The sequence below is a fragment of the Triturus cristatus genome, chromosome 9 (assembly GCF_964204655.1).
Source record: "Triturus cristatus chromosome 9, aTriCri1.1, whole genome shotgun sequence".
In the NCBI taxonomy this organism is placed as follows: domain Eukaryota; kingdom Metazoa; phylum Chordata; class Amphibia; order Caudata; family Salamandridae; genus Triturus; species Triturus cristatus.
The window spans coordinates 151,673,089-151,697,608 of NC_140592.1; the positions used below are offsets into that span (position 1 = coordinate 151,673,089).

Sequence of the window (24,520 nt, forward strand, 5' to 3'; positions counted from 1 at the left end):
GTCTATCACGGAAGATCGGATTATTTGCATCCCATTATGTGTAGCATAAAATGTTGTCGTATAAAACCCCTCCCATCCCTTTTTCTTCCTCCACTGAGATTTCTTGAATTGTAAGAGAAATGTTCAGAGGAACTGGATCAGTTGAGTGATTTTGTTCTGTGCTTGGGATCTCAACTAGGTGCCTATGATCACAAATAAGGAACAATTTGTACATACCTCTACTGTTCCAAATATAGGCTTGTGATCTATGCTCCTCAATCCTAATCACTGCACACCCATTTTGAAGTATGTAAAAATGTGATTTACAATTATGAGGACTGGACTTCAGAGTCCACCTCCCAATATTTGCATCCTTTTACAGATAGCACTCAGTCAGTCAATCCAGTACTTTATATACAGAAATGGTTTGCACAGTGAAGATCACATACCGGCAGGAACAAACAAAGACACACATAAGCACTAGATGACTGGTGACTGTCAGTAGTGCTATCCAAAGTCTGCATGTGCCGTCTTTGGAAACAATGTGATTGGGAGCTAAGAATCCAAAATATTTTACCTGTTGTGATGGAATGTTTAGGTTTTATTAAGCCCACAAAAGCCAGGATTATGATTAAACTCAGCAACTTGTCAACAATAGCCAGAACTACACTACATTTCCCATAAAAACATGAGCAATTAGTAGATGATACAAAATAACATCACACAGTGTCCATTTTGCCCCTTTTCTTTGCAGTTAATCCCTGTTAAATTCTCCATCCATCAAGTTATTCTGTCTGCCTTCACTCTTGTTTCTGGTTGGACCCTAGAACAAATTATCAACATGCACATATCAGATAGGTCTCACAATCCAGCATCATATCACAACATTTTCAGATAAAAAATTCTGATATTCAAGAATGAAATGGTTCTCAAACACAAATCAAGTCTCGTGACTGATGCAATTAAAAGGGTGAGCATCTATGTCCTGTACAGAGTGGAATAATCCTCACTTTCGTGTCCTAATTGACACTTAAACTTTCCATCATAATAGCTAGAAAAGCTTTGATTCTATATCAGGACCTGAGCAGAGGATTCTTCTAGTTTAAAATGTACTTATCACACCCAATAAAATATCCACAATATTCTAGGGCTAGACATTTTAAGTGTAGAGGATAATGATCAATCGCTTGCCTTCATAATATCTTCCAGTTTACCTCAAACGAGAAAGCCATAGTAACCATTGCCCCTCTGAAAGAGAGTGCACCAAACCTAGTTGTATCCAATCCTGCACCTTGTATAATCTATTGTACCCACTTAGCTAAGATCTGGGAGACTGTCTGTTCAGTGTCCTGACGTCTGACACTCTACTATACGAAGCTAGACACAATGTCATTACCAGTTTAGTCAGTAATCCCACATCTGTTTGCTGGCTAAGAGGACAAATAATTAAGAACGCCATTGACATCCCAAAGACCACAATATTTAGTCAGTGAGTGTCCTCATAGTAAAATTCCCTCAAGCAAATGACTGACAAAAGGAGGAGATCCGATAAGAGGAACATTAAAGAGCATGTGTCCCACTAAAATAGCAAGACTGGAAGGTATTCACTGTCCTACAAGCCATGAATGAAACCCCCACTTCTGCCAAGAAATTCAGAATGCTGTTTACATCTGCCCCCACAGATTTGGTATCCCTTTCCATACACCAAACATTGCATTGTTTCCAGGCTGACTGGTATCTTGTGTTGATTCTAGGGGCACAATCCTACTGCATGATGAACGATGACTGCTGCAAAAGTCTTGGAAACTGTTAATATCCCCTGAAATCTGGCAGACGAAGAGATTCAGAAAACCCTCTATTGTCAATGGGAGCAGGTCTCCCGTCAGACTTAAGCATCAGAGACTAAGGGTGAGGAAATGGAAAATACTAAGAAAGTTCCAAAAGAATTGGATGCCAAATTTCAAACCAGCAAGCAGGAGTCACTAATACCTAATCTGCTCACTGACGAATAACCTGCACTACCACTGGGGAAAGTATAACAAACTACAGCAATGCATAGCTTGTTTTGGTGTTTCAGCACTGAATGAAGACATCCACCACATCTGCTTCTAGATGCAGTCTACACCTGAAGAAAACTGAAAGTTGGAAGTTCAACTTCGAGGTGAACATATGCATCCACAACAGGCCACATCTTTCCTTGCAATATCTCCATGTCCAATATGCAGTCACGTAATCTTGCAGGATTCTGAATTTCCAGTACGCTATGAGATTTGCCCAGCCCAAGACAAACTCCTCTTGCACCGAAATGTCTAAGACAAAAGCACCAAACTGGCTTTGAATGAGTACTTCCAAGGTGAATGAACTCTCACAGCCCAGATGGGGTTCATTCAGATTAGGGTACAATGCCTCACCTTCCCCTTTGCCAGCACTCTATATTTGGCTGCCCTCCCCATTTGCTGGCATGTGACTCTATGAACAGATTTAGGGAAGCGCCATGGTTATGCTATTCCATACCTCCATGTGGTCTAGCCCCCGTATGACATCCAGGGGTGTCTTCTCTGGCAGTACTACACTCTCCGAATAGGACAGCCCTTTGCCCAGGTAGAACATCTTTAGGTGTTGAGGGGCCCAGTACTTCAGTGGCCATGAAAAAATTGCCTGGATGGTCAGGACGAGAAGACTTACCACTATTCTCAAAGAAATTGTGACGACATAGAGTACCCCTTGAAGTTCACCCTTTATTCTTCCCTTTAAGGGTGTTGTTGGGTTTTGGACATGGCATCTATTGTAAGCTTTCAAAACTGCATTACCTGCTTGGGGTTCCCTTCAAACACCTCTGGATCATAAAACCATGATATGCTGCTATTTTGGAAGATCCATTGACATGCATATATGTTCTCTGGCCAATGCCTCATCCTGCACCATGATAAGCATGTTGTGCAGGAAGATAATCATCTGCTCCCCCCCCCCCCCCGGTCCTTAGGAATTCTACTACTACTAGTCTCATCAGATTTGTGAAGCACCAGGAAGCAGACAATAATTATCTTTTTCTTACTCAACTCCTTCAATTTGAAACTGCAGGAACCCGTGCTGGTACCAAAAATGGCGACCATCACAAATACCTTCTTTAACCCCTTCAGTGCCCGCCCCTTTCCCCGCCCAGTGCCGGCCGTTGCATTAGCGGGCGGGGTCTATGACGAGCTGGACTCGTCATGGGCACAGCGCCACCGCTGCCCATGACGAGTCCAGCTCGTCATGGGCACTGAAGGGGTTAACTCTAGATATACCATACAGTCTTCTTGTTCATACATGTCCCGCAGAAGATGGATGCCCCCTATCTTGAAGTGTAGGAACACTTATAAGTAGTTGAAATTCCTCTTATTTATTATGTTCCTGTCTGGTTGTCTTTTTTCTTCAAGGTCAGTGCTCAGAAATTCTGATGGATGGAGTGTGGGCTCGCTTACTGCTTCTTTGAACAGCATTCCGTCCACCACCGCAGACATGAGGCAGCACTCACTTCTTTAGAAATGCTTTCATTTTGGCATCAACCCACCAATCTGTAGCACTCCAGCCTGAACCCTTGTACAGTCTGCAAAACCCATACATTGCTTGTTATCACACTCCATCTTTCATAAAACCACCATAGTCTTCCCTCCAGTTTTAGGAGGAAAGAAAGAATTGTGTTCACTTTTCAATTACCTAGATCCACTGTTGCCATTCTTGAAGTATCTGCGCCTCAATCTTCTTCTAAAATAAACAAATTATCAGTCACGGTGCAGGCCCTGGCCGTAGCCATCAATGCCCTAAGGTCTTTCACATGGCACTCATAAAGAGCTGCACCTGTGTTACCGGGCTTGCCTCTGATTTTAAGAGCCCCCCACAATTGGGTCCACCCTCAGAAATATAGATCTCTGCATTTCAGATTAGATCACACAAGTAGCATTTCTAAGAAGGCCTATGGATCCTTGTGCCAGACTGGTCAATATGTCAAAGACCAATCCATCCCAATTGTCAAGTCGCTGGTGCACGGACTGATGATTATCATCATTGGATCTGGTGTCAAGAACATACCTAGGTCAGGTTACCCTCTCTAGAAGTTTTGTTGCTATGCAGTTTTACACTGCTTCATCCTTTGTTTTTTCATTGATGACCCTAAACCTACTGCACCACCTCAGTGTTGAAGATCCTCCAGCTCAACCATGCCATCTTGGACCCCTTCAGGTTCAGCTCTTGGTCTGAGACCAGGCCATTCCTGTGCACTGCTGTCTCTTCCTGGCAATGCCATCAGTTTACTAAATTCTGCACCTGCTGTGCACATTGTCTGATGATTCAAACCCTTTCCTTTCTTCAGAAGACATGTCTTCTGAAAACGAGGACTCATCCTAGCAATCTCACTGTCATTTTTAGTTGTCTTGTGACCCATTAGAACCAACATTCTCATCCTTGTGCTATACCTTGATAAAAAAAAGTCCTCTGAATTCAGACCACATCAATAACATGACCACTAGCCTAATGAAATGTTTGCACAGACATTGATTGAGGCTGAGCTTCTCAAGACCTAATCCCCAACTAAAGTGCCCTCCAACTGGGCCAACCCTCATCTTGATGTCAAATACCGAACAGCAACCATGGGCAGTTAAAAGTATGAACTTATTTTCCAACTTTTGTTGATGTGCCTCCCCACATTTCGAATTGACTGCTGCACAGTATCCTAAAATTCTCATTCTGAAACTTTTGGTGCCAGATGTATAAAGCCTTTTTGCGTTTGCAAACGGGCAGATTCGCAGAATCTTGCCTTTTGTGGATTACAAAAATTTATTTTCCGATGTAGCAAACCTTTGCAATTCGGTAACCTGTTACCGAATTGCAAAATAGGTTTGCGATTCATTTATAAGAAAGGGGTGTGTATTGGGCGTCCCTTCCTAATACCAAATCACATCGGCATATATGAATGTTTTGTGACCTCATTTGAGATCGCAAAACATTTGCATTTAACTACCTAATTCAAGTAGGTGGTAACCCATTAGCAAATGGGAATGGGTCCCCAAGGGACCCCTTCCCCTTTGTGAAAGTTTGTAAAACCATTTTTAAGAGCAGGTTGTGGTCCCACGGACCACTGCCTGCTCTTAAAAGATTAAAAGAAAACTTTTTGTAAAGCATCTCGTTTTTCTTTAAGGAAAACGGTCTGCTTTACCAAAAAAAGATTGTGTTATTTAAAAGCAATCACAGACATGGTCGTCTGTTGATCTCAGCAGGCCACTATCCCTGTGATTTTAGCGATTCCTAGGGGGGTCGCAAATTACGACCTTACTCATTAATATTCATGAGGTAGGTCATTTGCGACCCCCTAGGAATCGCAAACGGTGTACTATACACTTTCATACATTGCATTTTACGATTCCCTAATTGCGAATCCTTGAAATCATGCCATTGCCATCAATGTGCTCCTATAGCAATGTTATATAAACAGATGACTCCCTTCTTGAAACAGTGGAACTACATCTGACATTCTTGAAGCACATTACAAGCAAGATCACGCATATGTCTGCTTCTAGCAAGCCTCCACAGAACTCCTGCAAACAACATTTTACACGTATAGCCAGTGGAAGGGTCAGTGCCCTTTTATGTCAAATAAATGTAATCCTGGTAAATAGTTTTTACCACTTTCAACAACCCTTGAGAACACTTTTAAATATTTGATTAGAGGGAAAAATGTATTTTAGAAATATTTCACATAAACCTGTGGATGGGTGGTTTCAAATCCGTAAGCTCAGTTATGTTTTGAGATTGCCTATTGGCCTGTAACTATACTTCAAAGCCTCCAGCCATATCTGCTTTACCTCCCACTTAGAGTGGTGTTGAACTTCCTACCATAGCTAAGCCTTGAAGTTGAAGGATGAATGTAATAATCAGATTGATAACGATTTTTCTGTGACTTACTGTGGTAGTACTCCAGGTTTACTCCTGAATTCCAGCAGTCAGTAAGGAGTAAGTCAAGAATGACTCTTGGAATTCACTAGTAAACCAGAGGTACAAAAAGAACATGATGATAATTTTGTACTGTAGCTAATTAATGAATGATGCACAAAACGTATTTTAATGCATTAATTAAAATAATTCACATCATGATTTAAATAATGTCTTCAGTGCCACAAAATCATGCTCACCACATTTGAAAGAGGAGCTACTTGCAACGTCATCCATTTTCTCATTAGCATTGCTTAAATGAATGTGAGAACACTCATTAAATGATCAACCACTAACCTCTTTGCTCTTGGTGTTCCTTCTAGGTTTACAAGTTGTTTTGAACTCCATTATAAAAGCCATGGTCCCTCTCCTTCACATTGCCCTTTTAGTGTTGTTTGTGATCATAATCTATGCTATTATTGGACTGGAGCTCTTCATTGGAAAAATGCACAAATCGTGCTACCTTCCTGGCACAGGTAGGTCATTTTAATTTGTACTTTTAGAGCTTATCTGGCGGTGCCTGTGATGTGAAGAAGAAAGTGAAACTAGCGTGCACCTTTGTATGCTCGCTATGTTCAAATTTTAAAACTGTTTAACCATGTGAACGTGCTGCATAGGACCGGAAAGCTGCCTGCTCCGTAGTCTGAACTCAGTGTGTAAATCAAGTGTAACTGTACTAGAACGCGCACAGCAAGAAGTATTTAACTTTCCGTTTTGTACATCATACACACAAACATTATTTCTCTTTTATCAAAACAAATCTTTATATAATTTTGGGAGTTCCTCAATATTTTTATTTATATTCTACATCACATTTCAAACTATTTGCAACACTGATTTTCAAAACATCATTACAAGTACAAATGCAGAAACAAACATTCTTGTTTTGAAGATTCCACTCCGTCCTTGCGTTGCCCAGTGCATTTCAGGACATATCGTCCCTTCGTCAGGGGCCGCTGTGTGAATTTAACAAAAACATCATATTAACCAAAACTGTCATTACCACAAGGATGATATGTAAATATACCTATTGTTAGTCCGTTTTCACCCGCAGACCTTCACTGTCATGCAATTGTGAATCACTAATAGGATCCAAACAGAAATTAACTTGCCGCGATCTGTGTCATTATCATCACAAGTGCCTCCAATTCTCACACTTTCACGACACGGTGGACCAACATCCAATGCTCTTCCAAAGAGAAAATCCAAAGAGAAATTCCATAGATCCCAAAGGCATCACCTAATTTTTGTTAGTGAAACACGGCCTAGGCGTATAAGATTTATACTCATGACTTCAATGGACCATCAAACAAAAATATGCTTTGTGTATCAATCCCTCTGAAAATAAACATCAATTTTTAGCGCTTAATCCATGTAGTCTAAAAAGCAGTAATCTCAGTACCAATAGTGGCTCTTCCTTTATCACTTTACTTGGTTTGGGGACTCTTTGCTTCTCCTCTTGCCGCCCTTTCCTTTGAGCATTAAAGGAGATTGGAGCATGTACAACGAGGAGTTATGTTGCTTGCCAGCCGTATTGCCTTACATTTGCAGAATTAGATATAAAAATAAAGAGGGTCTTTAATAACCAGTATAGCTTGAGGAAGAAGGGCAATAAGGCTAATAGAACATTTTATTCACTGGGGGTTAAATGTTCTAAATTAAAAAGGGTGAAAAGGAAAGACAACATTGAAATGTTGGAGCAGGAGGCTTATATCAGCCATTAGTAGCCTTGAGCCTCTTCATTGTCTTAAATAGAGCTCACAACATTCCAGTGTTTTAAAAATGGAAGCAAAGTTTAAGGATTTTTTAATGAAAGTTATTGAAGCCCTTGGGGCCTTTTCTTTGTTCTATCCTTTACCCCCAGCATTGAAGAGATGACGATGGGGCCTATTCACAAAGTTACTTTTAGCCCTAAATATAAGTTCCACAGGTCTGGATCAGAGCCTCTATATCAGATGGCAGTGCAATGATAGCCCAAACACACTCTGCTATGGTTTAGCACTGTTCATGTTTCAACAACATTCGCTTCAGGAAAGTTAATAACAACCAGAACAGTCTATCTACATTCAAGTTCTTTTGTTAATTGTGTCCTACAGACAGCACCTTTACTCTACTAAGTTTATCATTATCCTTTTTTAATGAGTATCCTCTTGAGGAAAGGTTGTTTAAACATGAACATTCTCATTGCAATAAGAGTCACAGTTTGTTGTACCCATAAGGCTGGCAACATGCCCAACTTTTATTGAAGGTATGTTTAGCAAAGGAAATGGTGTTCTTTTCTAAAACCCTACATTATTTCATATTAAAATGTTTTCTACATTTGCCTACAAATATCTAAAGATTATAGATCAGTATTTCATTTATTGCTTTCAATTAACATTTCTGTGCTTAAAGCAATGGTATTTTCATGCTTACTGTTCAAAGATAAATATGTAATATAAAAATACATCACAGCTAACATATGATATGTACAATGCCACCTTGGGGTTATACATATACCAACTACTCTGCTTTCACCCATGTGGTTTATGTTGTTACTAAAGCCCATTGTTGACAATATAGCACCATATTACTGCACTATTATCCTCTGTACACATGTATGAATTTGTGAGTGAGTTTATGTGTGTGTGTGTGTATGCATTTGTATGTGTGTGTATATTCATTGGGAAAACAACTAAAGTTAATTTGCCATTATTGGTTGCTATGGTAATAGGATCATAACTTAGTGGAAAATGATCCTAGAAAGTCCATGAAAAAAAGTGACATCATAGTGGGATGAATAAGTCATACAAAAACTAACGTTCAAAAGCCCCAAAAAAACCACTGAAATTAACCAATTGTATTTTAGTGAACTAACGATAGCCCCCATCATGCGTGGCTTAAGAGCTCACATAGTACATCACGCATGACATGTTTAATGGTGTCATTGATGACATCACTGATCATCTCAGTCTTCGTCTTCAGTGAATTTCTGAATTTTTACCCTGTAAGTTAAGGTCTAATTACCATATCTGACTATAATGACACTTTGGCCTTTGATTTTTGTCAGTGAATTTCTGGGGTATTTGTCATGTAGATTAAGCTACTTGCCTAACTATAGTGCAACATTAAACTTTTTCAGTGAATTAGTCTACAAATGTTTGGGCTTTTTTTTATCATATTCTAATTTTGATAGGTTTATAGGTGTGGTAGGACTGACAACTACAATGTCCACTACCTATGTTTCTGTGCCCAGGTCTTAGTGAACACACCACAACCGCGAGGCTGTAACTGCGCCTAATCTTTTACAGGCAATCAACTCTACTCCTTCCATAAAGTGCAATTAGCTGTATGAAGGAGTAATTTTATGCAGGATTTTGGCTGTGGACATTCTTTTTTGTATTTGCTATTTCCTAAACTTTTTTGTAAGTGTTTGCATTATTTGAAATGTATTGTAAATAATGTTAGACAGTTTTTTTTAAACATTTTACCTTATACCTTTTTTTTATTTTGGGGAAAATTTATTTTCCTTCTTGTATTTTTTGTACAAACTCTTCCTTTGACCTCTCATGGAGAGACCAACTGTTGTCTATCATTGCAGTATGTTGTGAAATACTGCATATTGTACTCTTCTTCCTCTTGCTGCCATTTGAGTACATTAACAGGTGCTGTCCCTACTTGTTCTTGAGCTTCTGGAGCCTCTCTTTCTCTCTCAGACTGGGCAATCTCGTTGCACTGATTTTAGGTTCAGCCACATTCCAGAAATACCCATGTAATAATGCCCAGGATAGCTGTGGTGAAGTTCTTGATTGCAAAATATACCGGGCAATGATTTTCTTTTTCACTTGTGGAAGGGAAAAAGCTGCCACATGACTGTTTCTTGCTCAGACCTAATCGATGGTGGTGCTGATGATGTGGAAGGCACCACAATTACATCCTCGTACCCGGATGGTGATGGTAAATTAGGACCAGTGCTTGCACTGGTTGATATTTGGTTCTCCTCAATTTCTCTTGATGCTATGATGGAAATGGATTCTTATGTTTTTTCCAGGTGCCTCTTTTAAAGAGCAGTGACAAATAGTATTCAGGAGGTTTGTTCCTGTTTATTTCGATAACCTGAAGGTTTATGTTTTGAGTAGTGTTCCCTGAGTGGCCAATCAAATATCTGCTTTCATTTGTATTTGAGGTTCTACTTCAATGGTCATATGGACCAACAGAGCCAATTACAGAGTGCTATTTCACTGCCATGAACCTCTACTTCTTTTTCTGCCTGTAGCGGGAGTCCCACTGGACACTGAAGTATTACAAAAAAGTTGGGTTTAGTATGAATGGGTCACTTTATTTAAAGTTTGAGCTTCTGGGTCAACCCAGATGTGCTTAGGGGTCAGGCTGTTCCTATTGTTTCCCCCTTGTTAAATAATTACTTCAGGGTTTGGGGATTGAGTTTAGTGATAGTGGACTCAACTTTTTCTGCTGAGTTGCAGCCAGCCATTACAATCACTATGTCACGCAGGACCAGGACTTGGACCTGGACTTGGGTCAGAACGAGGATCGGTCCATCGGTACCAAATAGTCAGTGGGAGAAAAAGTTATCTTGGTCTATAAGACAGCAATATTTTTACATTTTCGCTACCGCCGGATTCCCACTGGACCAACCATCCAGGTATCCTTAAATTATTACCCACTTCTTATTTAGACTAAGCACCCATATAAACAGTAATTTCTCAAAAATGGCTGAATGAATTGTCACCAAATCATAAAAGCACGCTTTCTGAGTAAAGTTCTAACTATAGGCCAAATTTGGTATAATTCCTTTCAGCTGTTTTTTCTGTACCGGAGAGCAGTTTCTTTTGGGATTGAAAATGGGAAGTGAACTTTTTGGGAAACATGTTCTTCTTTGCCCCAGCTTCATAGACCAGCATGAAACTTTCCATGAAGCAGCCGATGTGGATAATGATTTTATTTTGGGACAGGTTTCTACAGATTTGTAAGATGGTATTAAAAAGACCTGAAATTCACTGGAAAAACCAAAGGTTCAAGTGTTGTTAAAATTAGGTATGGTAATAATATGTTATTTACATTAAAAGATTCACTAAGTGAACAAAGATTAAAGTCCTGGTATAGTTATGTGAAAATGTGAGTTAAAATATGACATTCTAAACTAAAAAACAGTGAAATGCACCAGTAATGTTTAACTCTAGTACCTATAACTTGTGTCCTTGCCATACATTGCTTATGAACTCACACACTCACAACTCCTTCTGTGAAATTGTTGATAACATTACTGCTGACAACTGAAATTACATCATTGATGGCATCACTCTGAATGGTGTCCTTAAACCTTTGTTTTTTTCCAATAGATAGATAGATAGATAGACGGACGGACGGACGGACGGACGGACGGACGGACAGACAGACAGACAGACAGACAGACAGACAGACAGACAGACAGACAGACAGACAGACAGACAGACAGACAGACAGACAGACAGACAGACAGACAGACAGACAGACAGACAGACAGACAGACAGACAGACAGACAGACCTGTAGCCTTGATTTTTCCTGCGTTATACTTTGGCAAGAGGGTTTCACCTATTCCATCTGATATTACATCAGGAGTTCTGTTTGTGTCTATTCTGATTTCTGGGGAAATGCTAGGTGTAATTTTCAAAACAGTTGGTCAATAACTCTCATACATGAGATCCTACTTAATACATTGCTTAGAATCCTAATGAGGTGGGAATTTGTACTTCAAATATACCCAATAAGAAAATATAGTTAAAATGTAGGTATTTTCGTTGGTCCCGTATTTCCATGGATTATGACCACTGATTCTACCAGCCCTTAAACATTGTACCAGTGAAATTGTAGGGATATGTTATCTTCAAACTTTTGTGAAGCGGACTGGGGATTTGATTATGAGTTGTCCATTTTGGATACAATAATTATCACATCCGATAAAAATTAATCACTGAGATGTTTGAAATTTATCAGATGCAATTATTACCACATATTACTAGTTTCGGGGAAATAACATATGGATTTTGGTGTATGGCCTGGTAAATACCTGGCCTTTTCTCCTTCTTACATTCTGTCAGGTTGACCTGCTGAAATTGAACAAAGGGTGTGATCTTTATTGCACCTGTTAATTATTGGGCATGATAAAAATTGCAGTATTTCTAAATGTAATCCCTTCGCAAGCAGGTGTTTGCGCAGGGACCACAATTCAACAAGCCACTTATAATGAAGCCCAACATGTTATATTTTGAGAAGAAATAGAATGATGATAATTATTGGAAATTAATATCTTGATAAAAAAATTACAAACATGCCATTTCAAATCATGCTCAATCCTTACTCTATGTTGAACACAAGCACCTTAGGTTACTCTATGTATTTGATAGACATTTAGCCACTGCTTCCTTACCTTTAAATTCTCCCCAAGCACCAGACTGGATCCAGAATTGTTTTACAGCAATACCTCTGTGCGTCGGTAGAGGGCGTTGACATCACTTTCTTCTTTTCCGCACTTCCAATCGGATCTGGAAATCAGTTTTTCTGGCTGTTTTTTGGCCTGTCTCGACATTTTTGTTGACCGAACAATGTGCCTTCCTTTTTCACATGTCCTCGCATTTAAGCCGTGTGGGTACTGTGGACGGCAGATGTCAGCCACAGACCCTCATACTCTTTGTATGTGGTTCTTTGGTGAGCACCATGACTTCGAGCAGAGCGACTACTGTCGCCAACTTCGCCCGGAGAAAGCAGCAGGAAACTCTTGATGGCACGGCTGTCGCCAGCCTTATGTCGTTCTCAGTCTCCGGAACGTTCACGACCCCACTCCACAATCCGTTCCCACAGGTGGCCCTCTACTTCCAAAGGTAAGACTTTCCTGTTTACTCTGCAGTTTTGACACCCCATACCGGCCACCGACTGAAGAGTCGGTGCAAGGGTCCACCCCGCACCTCCCTCTCTCTATAGCCGGGGTGACTCTGGACCAGAGGAGGGAGTACTATATATCCACCTCCCTCTGGTGCACTTTTAAGCCCCAAGGAGATCAGAGGAGCCTTGACTGAATTCATGCTGGCGGGGTGGCCCTGTACCTCAGTGAGGCCCTCTGCATCTAAAGTCTGATCCATGTTTGCTCCGGTGCACAGCCCTTCAGTGTTCCCATCTGCGATGCCAGTGCCTGATCAACCGACTCTGACATCGATTGACGCTACGCAAGTTCTCTTCTCCGATGCAGAGGCGTTACCGCATTGATGCCGGACAGCTCTGGATGTGGTACCAGATTCGGACACCAGAACAGGTTTTTGGAGGAGAGGAGTTACACCCCATCAATCATACTGTCCATCCTCCTCTGGAGGTCAGTTGGCTGACTGAGCTGGGTGAGGCTAGTGGCCCGGCTTCACTGCAGAGGGAAGCTCCTCCTTTGCTGAGGTGCTGAGAAGAGCATCTGTAGTTCTAGAATTGCAGCTCCCTTCTGTGGTGATGACCACTGACCCATTTATCTATGTACTTTATCAGGAACAAAAAGGTGTTGAGCCTGTGATTCCCTATAGTGAGGCCTTATATAACCTTTTATAGGGGGCTTGGGCTAAACCCACTACGGGGGCCCCTGTGGACCGATCTATAGCACATTGACACCGCCCCACCCCTGGGGACCCGCATGCCTTCTCCGGCATCCTACTCCGTGTATTTTTGTGGTACAGCCCACTAAGGCCTCCCCTGAGCTCAGCGCCTTTCCTAACGTCCCTCCGGATAGGGAGTCGAGGAGACTTGACACTTATGGGAGGTATATTTTCTCTGCCACTAGTTCAGCATTACGGTCAGTTAATACTGCTTGTGTTCTGGTCCGATTTTCTCATGCTTTGTGGGATTCGTGGCGCACCTGCTACCCTCGCTTCCGGATGAGACCCGGAACGATCTCGCTCTGATACTCCACGATGGGCAACAGGCAACTAAGTTGATGATACAATGAGTTATGGATACCACGGATTCTGTATGTTGAGCCATGGCTCTTTCAGTGGCACTCTGCCGGCATGCCTGGCTATGCAACTCAGATTCTTCAGAGCCTCTTCAAGCAATCTTGGTAGACATGCCCTTCGATGGAGTCCATCTGTTTGGCACACAGACCGATTCCGCATTGCAGCGTTTTTGGGACAGTCGGGGAAGAAAGTAATCTTAAATGTGTTATTTCTATACCATCTGCCTCCCTAGCTCCCCACCTACTAGGATTGTATGGGGGAAGCTGGTCTATGATTTCTTTTACATATGAGCCATTCCAAGGTGGAGCCCTAGGGCTTTTTCTTTTCAAATTACCCATTTCACTTTCTGGTGGCATCTGGTGAGGTGTTCCTGGCTTCTGCAGGTATTATTAGTACTTCTTCAAGCTGTCGATGACAGGTTTTGACACTTCTTATTGTGCTGCTCTCACTTTACTTGGCAAGAGGGGCTTCTTCCACTGATCTCTTAGGATTCCTTGTGGTATTGTTGTATTTCGGCTATGGGTGGGTCACAGTCAAGAGCCTGTTCTCCTGTGCCACCGCCCTTGCTGTCATTAGTCTAATTCATCCCAGTGAAAACATGTTATATTGCTTGTCTTTTTGAGGAAAAGCCATGTACCATTTGCCACAGGCAACACTTCTATGGCAGTTTAGATACCACCCATGGATTCTTGAGGTGTTGCCATCCACGCCCATTTGTTCTGACTTTGTGGCGGTCTTTCATCTTGCATTCCCTTCTTCGAATGCATGTTCCTTGAACCTTATGGTTCCATCTCTCTTGGGATTGATCATACACATGTATATATACTTCCTTCCGCAGTTCCATATACAATTGTGTTTCCTTCTCTCCTATGTGAGTTATACATTCTTGCCAACTTCTGTGGTGTTACCACTATGTTCAGCAGTTTTTTATCAGAACCACCACTGGTGGTTTTGCTGTATTCGACATATGTCTCTTAGTGCATTACCCGATGCTCTCTCCATGGTGGATGGTTTGTTGAATTCCTTCTCTCTGTGTCTCTACAGAGCAGATTTAGAAAGATTCATGGGTTTTCTAAGGCAAGGAGCTATAGCTCAGTGACTTCGCCTGTTGGCATGGTTCCCCACATTAGGGCGATCGTGGTCAGATCCCTCCATCGGAGCGAACTAGTATTGTGTTTATATTATGATATCATCAGACACATTTGTATTTCCCTGTCATGGGTAACTGTATGTCCAAGCTTTTCACTGTCTTTATGAATTTAGTTGCCTGTGGTCCTTACCACAGTTCTTAGGGTGAAGCATGTGTTTCACCTCAAATCTTAAGTGCATCTGGTCTCTTCTGTCTTGATAGACCGGCTAGTTCTAATCAGGGATTTTTAGTAAGATCAATTTGCAGACCCTCCTCCCGGGATAGTTTTGATATGGTGTCTAATTCAAAGGTAAGGAATCTGCAGCTCTCATATGAATGAGTTACCTACCTTTGGTAACGCCTTATCTGAGACAGGATCTAGTCGCAGATTCCTCACCGACCCTTCCATCCTACCTGTGCTGCAAACTCTTTGTCTTGTTACCTAAAAGATCCCTTTCTTGGCATTCTGATGCCTTTCATTGGGACTTAGTCATTATTTGACACAAAGATGTTTCTTTTTTGCTACACTTTTCCATGGGCAGTTTCTATAAGTGGCTTCTTGTTTTTTGCGTGGAAAATAGTCATGGAAGAAACTGACATCAGAGTGTCACTGGAGGGCTTATATGAACTCTGGTGACATCATATCTGGTGGATGATGTCACTCAATGCCCTCTATCGACACGCAGAGGTGCTGCTGTAAAAAAAAATATTCTAGATCCAGTCTAGTGCCTGGGGAAAATTCAAAGGTAAGAAATCTACGGATAGATCCTTGCTCTACCTGATAAGGAGTTACCGAAGGTAAGTAAATTATTCTTTACCATCCTGAATTCAAACATACAAAATTGTTGGTCTGAATAACTTTCAACTATTTGATATTTAATATTTTAATTTGATTTGCAGAAATATTAGCTGAAGATGAACCAGCGCCATGTGCATTCTCAGGCACAGGTCGTCTATGTCCCATTAATGGTACAGAGTGTAAAACCGGATGGGTTGGACCAAATGCTGGAATAACCAATTTTGATAATTTTGCCTTTGCAATGTTAACTGTATTCCAGTGTATAACAATGGAAGGATGGACTGATGTTCTATACTGGGTAAGTTCTCTTAGTTCTTTTGTAATACCTGATGATATATTTTTATTCTGAAAGAAAGAAATTCATACAGAGCCTTTATTTTCTGAAGTTGGAGTCATTTTAAAGGGTGATGTGTGAATAACTAAACAAGAATAATGTTAAAGAATTGCAGAATGTGAATAATGTTGCAGGCAAAGTGCCACACACCCATTTAAAGGATAATAATGTTGCTTCTGCCTTTTGGCCAGATTTGGAATATTGAAATACCATATACATACATACAACATAGGATAAGGGATTACATACATATGCATCTGGCAGAATATGAGAGAAAGCAGTCACAGTCATGCTTTGAGATGTGGCTGCCCCCTACACTACTCAAACAGAAGAACCCAAAAGGATAAATCAGTTTTCCCTTCTCTGATCATTTGCCTCATTTTTCGCAGCATAGCCTGATTCCCAAAGTAGACCTCCAGAAAATGCTGCATGACAACATTGTGGTTAACTAAACTTCCTAAAGAACTACACCATTAAAGAATTGAAGAATATGAAGATCAAAAACAAGGGCCTGATTTAGGGTTTGGGCAGATACAATACTCTGCCACAAACGTGAAGGATATCCCATCTGATGCTTCGCAAGTCCCATTGGATATAATGTACTTGTTTTTTTAATAAGACAGATCGCACAGCTGCCACATTGGTGATGGACTATCTCATCCGTCACACTCTAAATAAGGCCCTAGTTTAGCTAAACAGTTAATAAAGTAAGGGTAAAATGCCACAGCAATGTAGATAATTAGATAAGGAGTTTAAACGTTATTTAAAAAGAGCTAATCATAGGAAATAATGAGCAAAAGTGTTTTATTATAAATCACGAAAGTGATATACATCTTGAAAACTGATAACGTTCCCTTACACATAGATTAACAATATAAAGGGACCAAGTCAGGCAGACCCACAAGCTAACGTGATCAGAGTACTGTTAAGATGTTGGCCAGACTAAATTTTTATTTTCACTCTTTGAAATTTGAGTGGAAGTTTATTTAATGCATAATGTGTTGGTTTTTAGTATTTGACAGTGGTCAATGCTGGTCCGCTGCTTGAAAAAAATAATTGCTGTTGCCATATTAAGAGGAGAGGCGCAGTGAATAAAGGGAAAATCATTTAACGCACGCACATTTGTCATGGAGACTTGGACATCAGGTCCCAGGCCACACTGTAGGTCCAAACCTAGTGGTACAAACAGCAAATAAATGCTTGGTGGAATCATGGGGCTAATGCACCTCCTTCAGTAGATCAATGTGTTCTCTTTAGTCTCACCTAGGAAACGTATATCACAACCAAAAGACTTGCACTATTTGCTGTCTGCATAGATTACTTGACAGACTGAGAGGGACTCAAATAATATGGTTAATTTATGAAAAATATTAATGAACGTGGCAGAATAGATTAAAATCCTCTGAACCTTATGGTAAAATTCTACACTGAGAGACAAACCTTTAAGGAGAAATAAAGTTGAGACCTTTAATTATTTGAGCATCAAAATAGGGGCAGTGATAGACCGTCCACCCAGAAAACACCCTCCATCATCAAGCTATCAAGAGCAAGGCAGAGCGGTGCCTCTGCAGAGAACACCAGTAATTAATAAAAGCATTCCCTCTTCTCTTGAGATACAAACAAGGGCCTACAACCACACGGGCCGGCCGCTAGAAGGCTCGGGAGTCAGCAAGGCAACTCCATACATTCAAATAAGTCAGAAGCAAGAGCTCCCGAAAGTTCAAAAGCACATATAACAGACCGCGGCCATAGTCCAAGGGCAATCGAAAAGAACGGTTTCATATTTTCTAAAAAAAGAAAAAGAAAAGAAAGATCCACAATAACACACAAACAAGGCAATGAGAGTCTGAAATAGCATCGTGCGCTCCCCAGGACGGGGCAAGATACATATTATCTAGAATAACTCTTGACAGGAGGTGGTAGTGGGGGGCGGCGGGAAAGGGGACAAAGCATGCACAATTACGTAGAATGTGCGGCTAGGGGGACAAAGCGACGTCGACCTCTCGCGGCAGAGGCGGGGCACAGCTATTCCCACGATAGGAATTCCATGGACCCCACACCTTAGTCCACCTCCCAGGCTTGCCTCTCGCCACATACACGTCTTCTCCCTGAACATACACCAATCCATATTCTCCTTCCATACCGAAATCGTAGGCGGCCTCGGGGAACCCCACAACTGTGCGATATTGCGCTTAGCCACCATGTACCCCAGAGTCACCCACTATGTCTGCGCCGCGTTATAGTCATTTGGTTCCCAGACATTCAGCAAACACCTCCTGGCCTCTGGTAACAAAGCAACATGCGTGACTTCCTCCATTACAGTATGCACCCCGTTCCAAAATCGTACAACCTCCGAACATTCCCATAGGATATGAAGAAAGGTACCCAACAAGCCACAGCCACGCTTACACAGTCCATCCCTCGAATAACCCATACGTATCAAACCCGGCCCTGTGACATACACTCTATGGAGTATCTTCAGCTGCACAAATCTAAGGCGGGCCGGGATCGCCACCTCTTTCGGGGAGGCCACCGCCGATACCCAATCCTCATCGTCCAGTTCCAATCCGTCAGCCGTCCACGCCTCCCGCAGATGGGTCAGCAAGTCCGTACGATCATTAATACGTTTTTTGTAAATCAGGGAAATAGTGCTGTCGGGCACATAGCCGTCTAACACCCTATCTTCCAACGGGGAATATTCTGGGATAGCAGCGACATCCGGAAAAACCGAACACAGAGCATGGTGGACCTGTGCATATCGAAAGTACTCCCTATCATTTAATTTGTATTCAGTTTTGAGCATGTCAAACGTTTTCAAGGACCCTTTCGCCCAGAGGTCACCCACCTTACTTATACCAATCATGTCCCATTTCTCAAAGCCTTTCGTTTTCCACAGACAACCCAAACGCTGGGAGGCATACAACGGCGTCGCTCGAGTCAAGCGATCCCTCCACCCCATCGCGGCATTCGCCGCATGCCACACGCGTACCGCAACTTGCGTTGGTCCTGTCAACCGTGCATCCGGAGTTGCCGAATACAGTGCCCTGTTGTAATCCCCGCCCGGAAGTAATAACTTATCCATCTCGAAGGCCGGATTCAAAGCAGGACCGTATATCCCGTGGTTCACCGCCGCCAATTGAGACGCCCAATAGTATCTTTTAATATCGGGGAGGGCGACACCCCCATCGTACCAAGGGAGTGTCAACTTGGCGAGAGCGATCCTCGGTCGCCTGTCCCAAAACAGTTGGCGCTGAAGACCCTACACCTCACGGAAGTAACGGGCCAGCACGACATCCAGTGTATTTTGTAAAGCGTACAAAAAACGAGGCAGCGACATCATTTTAAACAATGCCGCCCGTCCGAGTGGCGATAGCGGAAGCCGTCGCCACCTCGCGACGTCGGCCTTCAATCGCTGGAGTGGAGGGAGAAGGTTCCGCTCGTAGCGGATCGCAGGGTCCAGTGATATGTAGATCCCCAAATATTTGAACCCCAATGTAGCAATCTGAATAGGGCACCCCCGCGGCAAGAGGGGGGCCCCGCCCGAGAGGACGTAAACACATGACTTGGCCCAGTTAATAACCAGGCCAGAATTACGACCGAAGGAATTCAATACATCCACCAATACAATTAGCGACTGTCGAGGAGAGGTGAGATACAGAAGGATGTCATCAGCATAAAGGGAGACACGGTCCTCGAATTCCGGCGTCCATCTAATGCCCCGCAGCGACGGCTCCCAACGCAACCAGGCAGCGAGAGGCTCTAGAGAAAGTGCGAAGAGGAGGGGCGACAACGGACATCCCTGCCGCGTACCTCTCCCCAGCGCGAAGGGAGCCGACGGCCCTACCATTCACCACAACCTGCGCCAATGGGTCAGCGTATAGCAATTTTACCCACCCAATGAATTCAGGGCCAAACCCGAATTTCGCTAACGCAGCCCAGATATACGGCCACTCTAAAGTGTCGAACGGCATGGTAGCGTCCAAAGACGCCAAGATGGCCGGCTCACACATATACTCCGCTCTAGCAAGCACGCCATGCAACCGCCTCAGGTTCAGGGCGGTATTACGATGAGGTATAAAACCGGACTGGTCCTGATGAATCAAGTCGCCCACGACCCGAACCAGACGGTTGGCCAATACCTTAGCCAGAATTTTGGGTTCCGCGTTCAACAACGAGATAGGCCTGTAGGAGGCACAGCAGTCTCGCGGCTTCCCCTCTTTATGTATCACAACTATGGTGGCAAGACGTTGGTCAAGGGGGAGGGAGCCCGCCGCCCGTGCAGCAAGGAACATGTCACGAAGATATGGTGCTATCTTATCTGGACGCAACTTATACAGTTCAATGGGGAGACCATTGGGACCCATGGCCTTACCAGAAGCGATCGAGCGAATGGCCAGAGCAATCTCATCCGGCGACAACTTCGCCTCCATCAGTATGCTATCGGCCTCCGAGAGGGACGGCAATGCAATATCTCTAAGTAACAGATGAGAGTCCTCCTCCGAGCACCCAGAGACCGGAGAGTACACCCCACGGAAGTAATCCGCGAAGCAGTCAACAATTTCCACCGGGTCAGTCACACACACGCCATCCACTTTCTCCACAACCGGCACCACTCTACTCGCTCTCTCCTTCCGGTCCAACCAAGCAATCAACTTCCCGGCCTTATCTCCCACATCATACAGTCGTCCTTGTTGTTCTCTACTCATCTTTTTAGCAGCATCCGTGACCAGCGCTCTATAATCTGACTGTTTAAGGTTGAGAACGTGCAATTTCCCGCCCGTGACACCCCGCTCCAGATCCCCCTCCATCTCAGCTATGTCAGTTTCCAGGCGGACCACTTCTTCCCTCCCGCACCTCCTAGCATGGGAAATAAGAGATAAGGCTTGCCCCCGGATCACCGTTTTATAACCTTCCCAAAGGGAGATAGCAGACGACACTGACCCCACATTATCTTTGAAGTAGTGATCAATGGACTTAACCAGTTCAGCGCGAACATTAGGGTTACGTAAATACCAGGGGTTAATTGGCGCTACTCTTCCCTCCGCCCCAGGAACAACCTCCATCTGCAACAATAGAGGGGAATGGTCAGAAATACCTCGGGCCAAATGTCGCACCTCCCCGATCATTCCAGCCTGGAACGCTGGCATAAGTATATAATCAAGTCTCGAGAGACTCCCGTGGGCCCCCGAGTGGAAGGTGTATTGTGCCTGTCCCGGGTGCATCAGTCTCCAGCAATCTATAAGTCCTAAAGTATCTAGAAAGCCACCCAACCAGGCCTGGGCTCTAGGGAGATCCCTGGGGGGGGTGACGGTCCTCCATACCGGATACAACAGCGTTAAAATCACCCCCTAGCACCAGAACCCCCCCAGGGAGTCCCAGGACCAAACGCCCCAAATCCGCGAATGTAGCCGCCTGCAATCCAGGCGGCACATAAACAGCAACAAGCGAAACAGTTCTACCCTCCCATCTCCCCACCAATGCCGCATATCGCCCTCTATCATCGTGGAGCACCTCGTCCACCTCCAACGGGAGAGAGGCCCTGACCAAGATACCCACTCCCCTAGAGCCAGAAGTGAAACCAGAGTGAACAGCTAGGCGATAGCCCCGCCTATTCAGGGCACTGAAGGAGTTCCCAATCAGATGTGTCTCCTGCAGGAAAACAATGTCGGGCGAGATCCGTTTCAAAAACTGCAACACCACCCCGCGCTTGATCCTATCCCCCAGTCCGTTCACATTCCACGAGAGTATTCTCAATCCCTTACCCCCCACCCCGCTCCCGTGCATAATGCCCACATCCCGGAGAACACAACCAGAACAAATCAGCAGCTAACCTCACATTGCCTTGTGAAACAAATAAACATTCCCCAACTCCCCCCCTCCCCACCAACCTTCCCATTACAACTCCCCCCACCCTGCACCCCTGCGTGAGCCCATGTAGCCCCCCCAACTTGCAGTGTGCCTGTCGCCCTAACATTAACTATTGCTACAAAAAGAAAACCCCTGAGGAGGAAAGAGCCTCACTGAGCACCCCACAACCCCCGGGCATTGAAGGATAAGGTGCTGAATAGAAACACCAAACCAAAATATGGAAGTGCCATCACAATAGTCAGTCACCGGGAACCAAAAGTCTACTCCTGTCCAGCCGCGCCCGCTCCGTTCCCCTCGATCTGTCCCTCTCAACGTCGTTGCTGAGGCAGGGTATCAAGCCAATCTCCAACCTCCTCCGGCCGGTCAAAGAAGTGCGTCCGATCCTCAAACTCAACCCGCAACCTGGCCGGAAAGAGCATCGCATATTTCAGGTCCATGTCTCTCAGTCGCCGTTTGACACCCATGAACTCCTGTCGCTGCTTTTGGACCAATTGTGTGAAGTCCGGGTAGAAACATATATGAGTGTTCTCGAACTTCGTCGGCCCACTCACCCTCGAGGCCTGCAGTATAGCGTCCCTGTCCCTGAAATGAAAAATTCTGGCGATGATGGGCCGTGGGGGAGCGCCCGGTTTGGGCTTACCACCCGGAACTCTATGGGCCCGCTCAACCGCAAAGAATTTACTCAAGCCTTTGGGTGCGAGATGGTTGATCACAAGGTCTTCCACAAAGAGGTCAGCAGCAGGAACCTCCGATTTCTCCGGTACCCCGATTATGCGCACATTATTCCGCCGAGCCCTACTTTCAAAATCCTCCAATCGACGGGCAGACAAAGCAGTGGACGTCCGCAGATTACGGACCTCGGTTTGCAAGTCAGACACATCCGTTACCAGACTCGACGTCGTCAGACCCAAGGATTTGACCTTTTCATTCGTTTGTGAAAGGTCCGCTCTGACTAGGTTAACGTCAATCAAAACTGTGTCCAATTTATGGGCCAATGTATCGAATCGCTGGCCGACCGCCGCTTTCATCTCTTCGATGGCACCCATGATGTCCTGCAGTGTTAACTCCGTTGCCGATCCCGGGCCATCCTTGGATCTTTCCGGCGACTTATGCGGGCCACCAGGAGAACCTCTCGACTGGGTATAGCGGTCCATGCTGTTAGCTTGGGTATGAGCTCCCCGCCTAGTCGTCTTGGATTTTTGCTTATCTCCGTCCAATCTAGCCGCCATTGTCTGATGGGCGTCAAGGGTGTCGGCCACCAACACGATGAGCGAGCACCGGAGAACCAATCTAGAACGCCTCGGAGACCTCAAAGGGTAGTCCCAGCTAGTGGCCAAGAGCAGGCAGGGTACCCAATCGTCCCTCTGTAAATGTGTAATGACAATCCAAGGCCCCTCGGGTTCAGCGAGGAGACCCGAAACCGAAAGTGACAGCAGGGGGTGCGCACCGGCCCAAGTCCTGCGTGCCGTTGTTGTTCACTTTCTGCCCGGGCACCATGCCAACTCGAGTCCGGGGCAAGGTCTGGAGTAGGCCGCCAACTTGGAGTCGATACTATTCCGGCTCCCGATGTCCGATTTGAATTTGGACAGCAGGTATCACCTCCACATAGGTTCGCCCGTGGAAGCCCGTCGATAAAATCAGGATCAATTCAGGATAGACGTAGGAGGTTGTGGAGGCCCTCGGGAGCCCTGTGCCTACGCGGCCATCTTGGTTGCGCGCTAGGCTCCTCCGATCTCTATCATTGTTGAGGAATACCCAAACAGATATAATGAGAAGGTCTGCTGACTTAATGACTGAAAGTAAACCACACAACTGCATAACTAAATACGCCACCAATGTACCTACACATAGAACATTGAGTAACACATTAGACTTAAACTACCTCTAAAGCACATTTGAACCAATATCTCTCTTCTCAGCAAAACTCAAGGCCTTCACTCATCAAATTGTAGTGCTGACCAATAGTAGAATATATTACCCAAATGGCTACCAAATTGCCGTTAAGAATTCACACCAAATCCTAAGCCCAGTATGCTGAGATGCCTCTGGTTGAGCATCTTTAAATTCCAGCTGGTAAAGACCCCTCTGCATCATAATACGCCACTGAAATCACTAATGCAACAGTGTCCCAAAGTAAATGTGGAAGGCAGAAGACCCTGACACTCTCAGGCGATGTGAATAACAACCATAGACAAATATGGATGGCACTGAGGGCTCCGAGGAATGCTGTTATATCTTCTTAAGTCTACAGTTCCTGCTGTGAGTGATCAACTAGAAATCCGTACTGTACTTCACATTTTCTAATAAATACTTTTTCCTCCATGTTCCTCATCTTGGAATATTCCACCAAGCTGTCACAAAGTATCTGCCCTGCAACAGCTAGGTCTGTCGCTAGGTGGCATTGCACTAGCTTAGGATGAAAATCCATTTTGGTGTGTCAAATATGACAACACACATCCTTAAGAGAAGACACTACAT

General features: G+C 44.0%; 1 protein-coding gene across 2 annotated transcripts in view; it reads left to right on the plus strand.

Annotated features, from left to right (window-relative positions):
• CACNA1D (calcium voltage-gated channel subunit alpha1 D) overlaps window positions 1–24,520 on the plus strand; it is a 1,031,608-nt gene that overhangs the window by 226,393 nt on the left and 780,695 nt on the right. For both annotated transcript variants that reach the window (XM_085624624.1, XM_085624625.1), the window contains exons 6-7: window positions 6,270–6,422; window positions 15,942–16,138. In XM_085624624.1, the coding sequence (XP_085480750.1) occupies window positions 6,270–6,422; window positions 15,942–16,138 (350 nt within the window). The remainder of the gene's footprint in view (window positions 1–6,269; window positions 6,423–15,941; window positions 16,139–24,520) is intronic.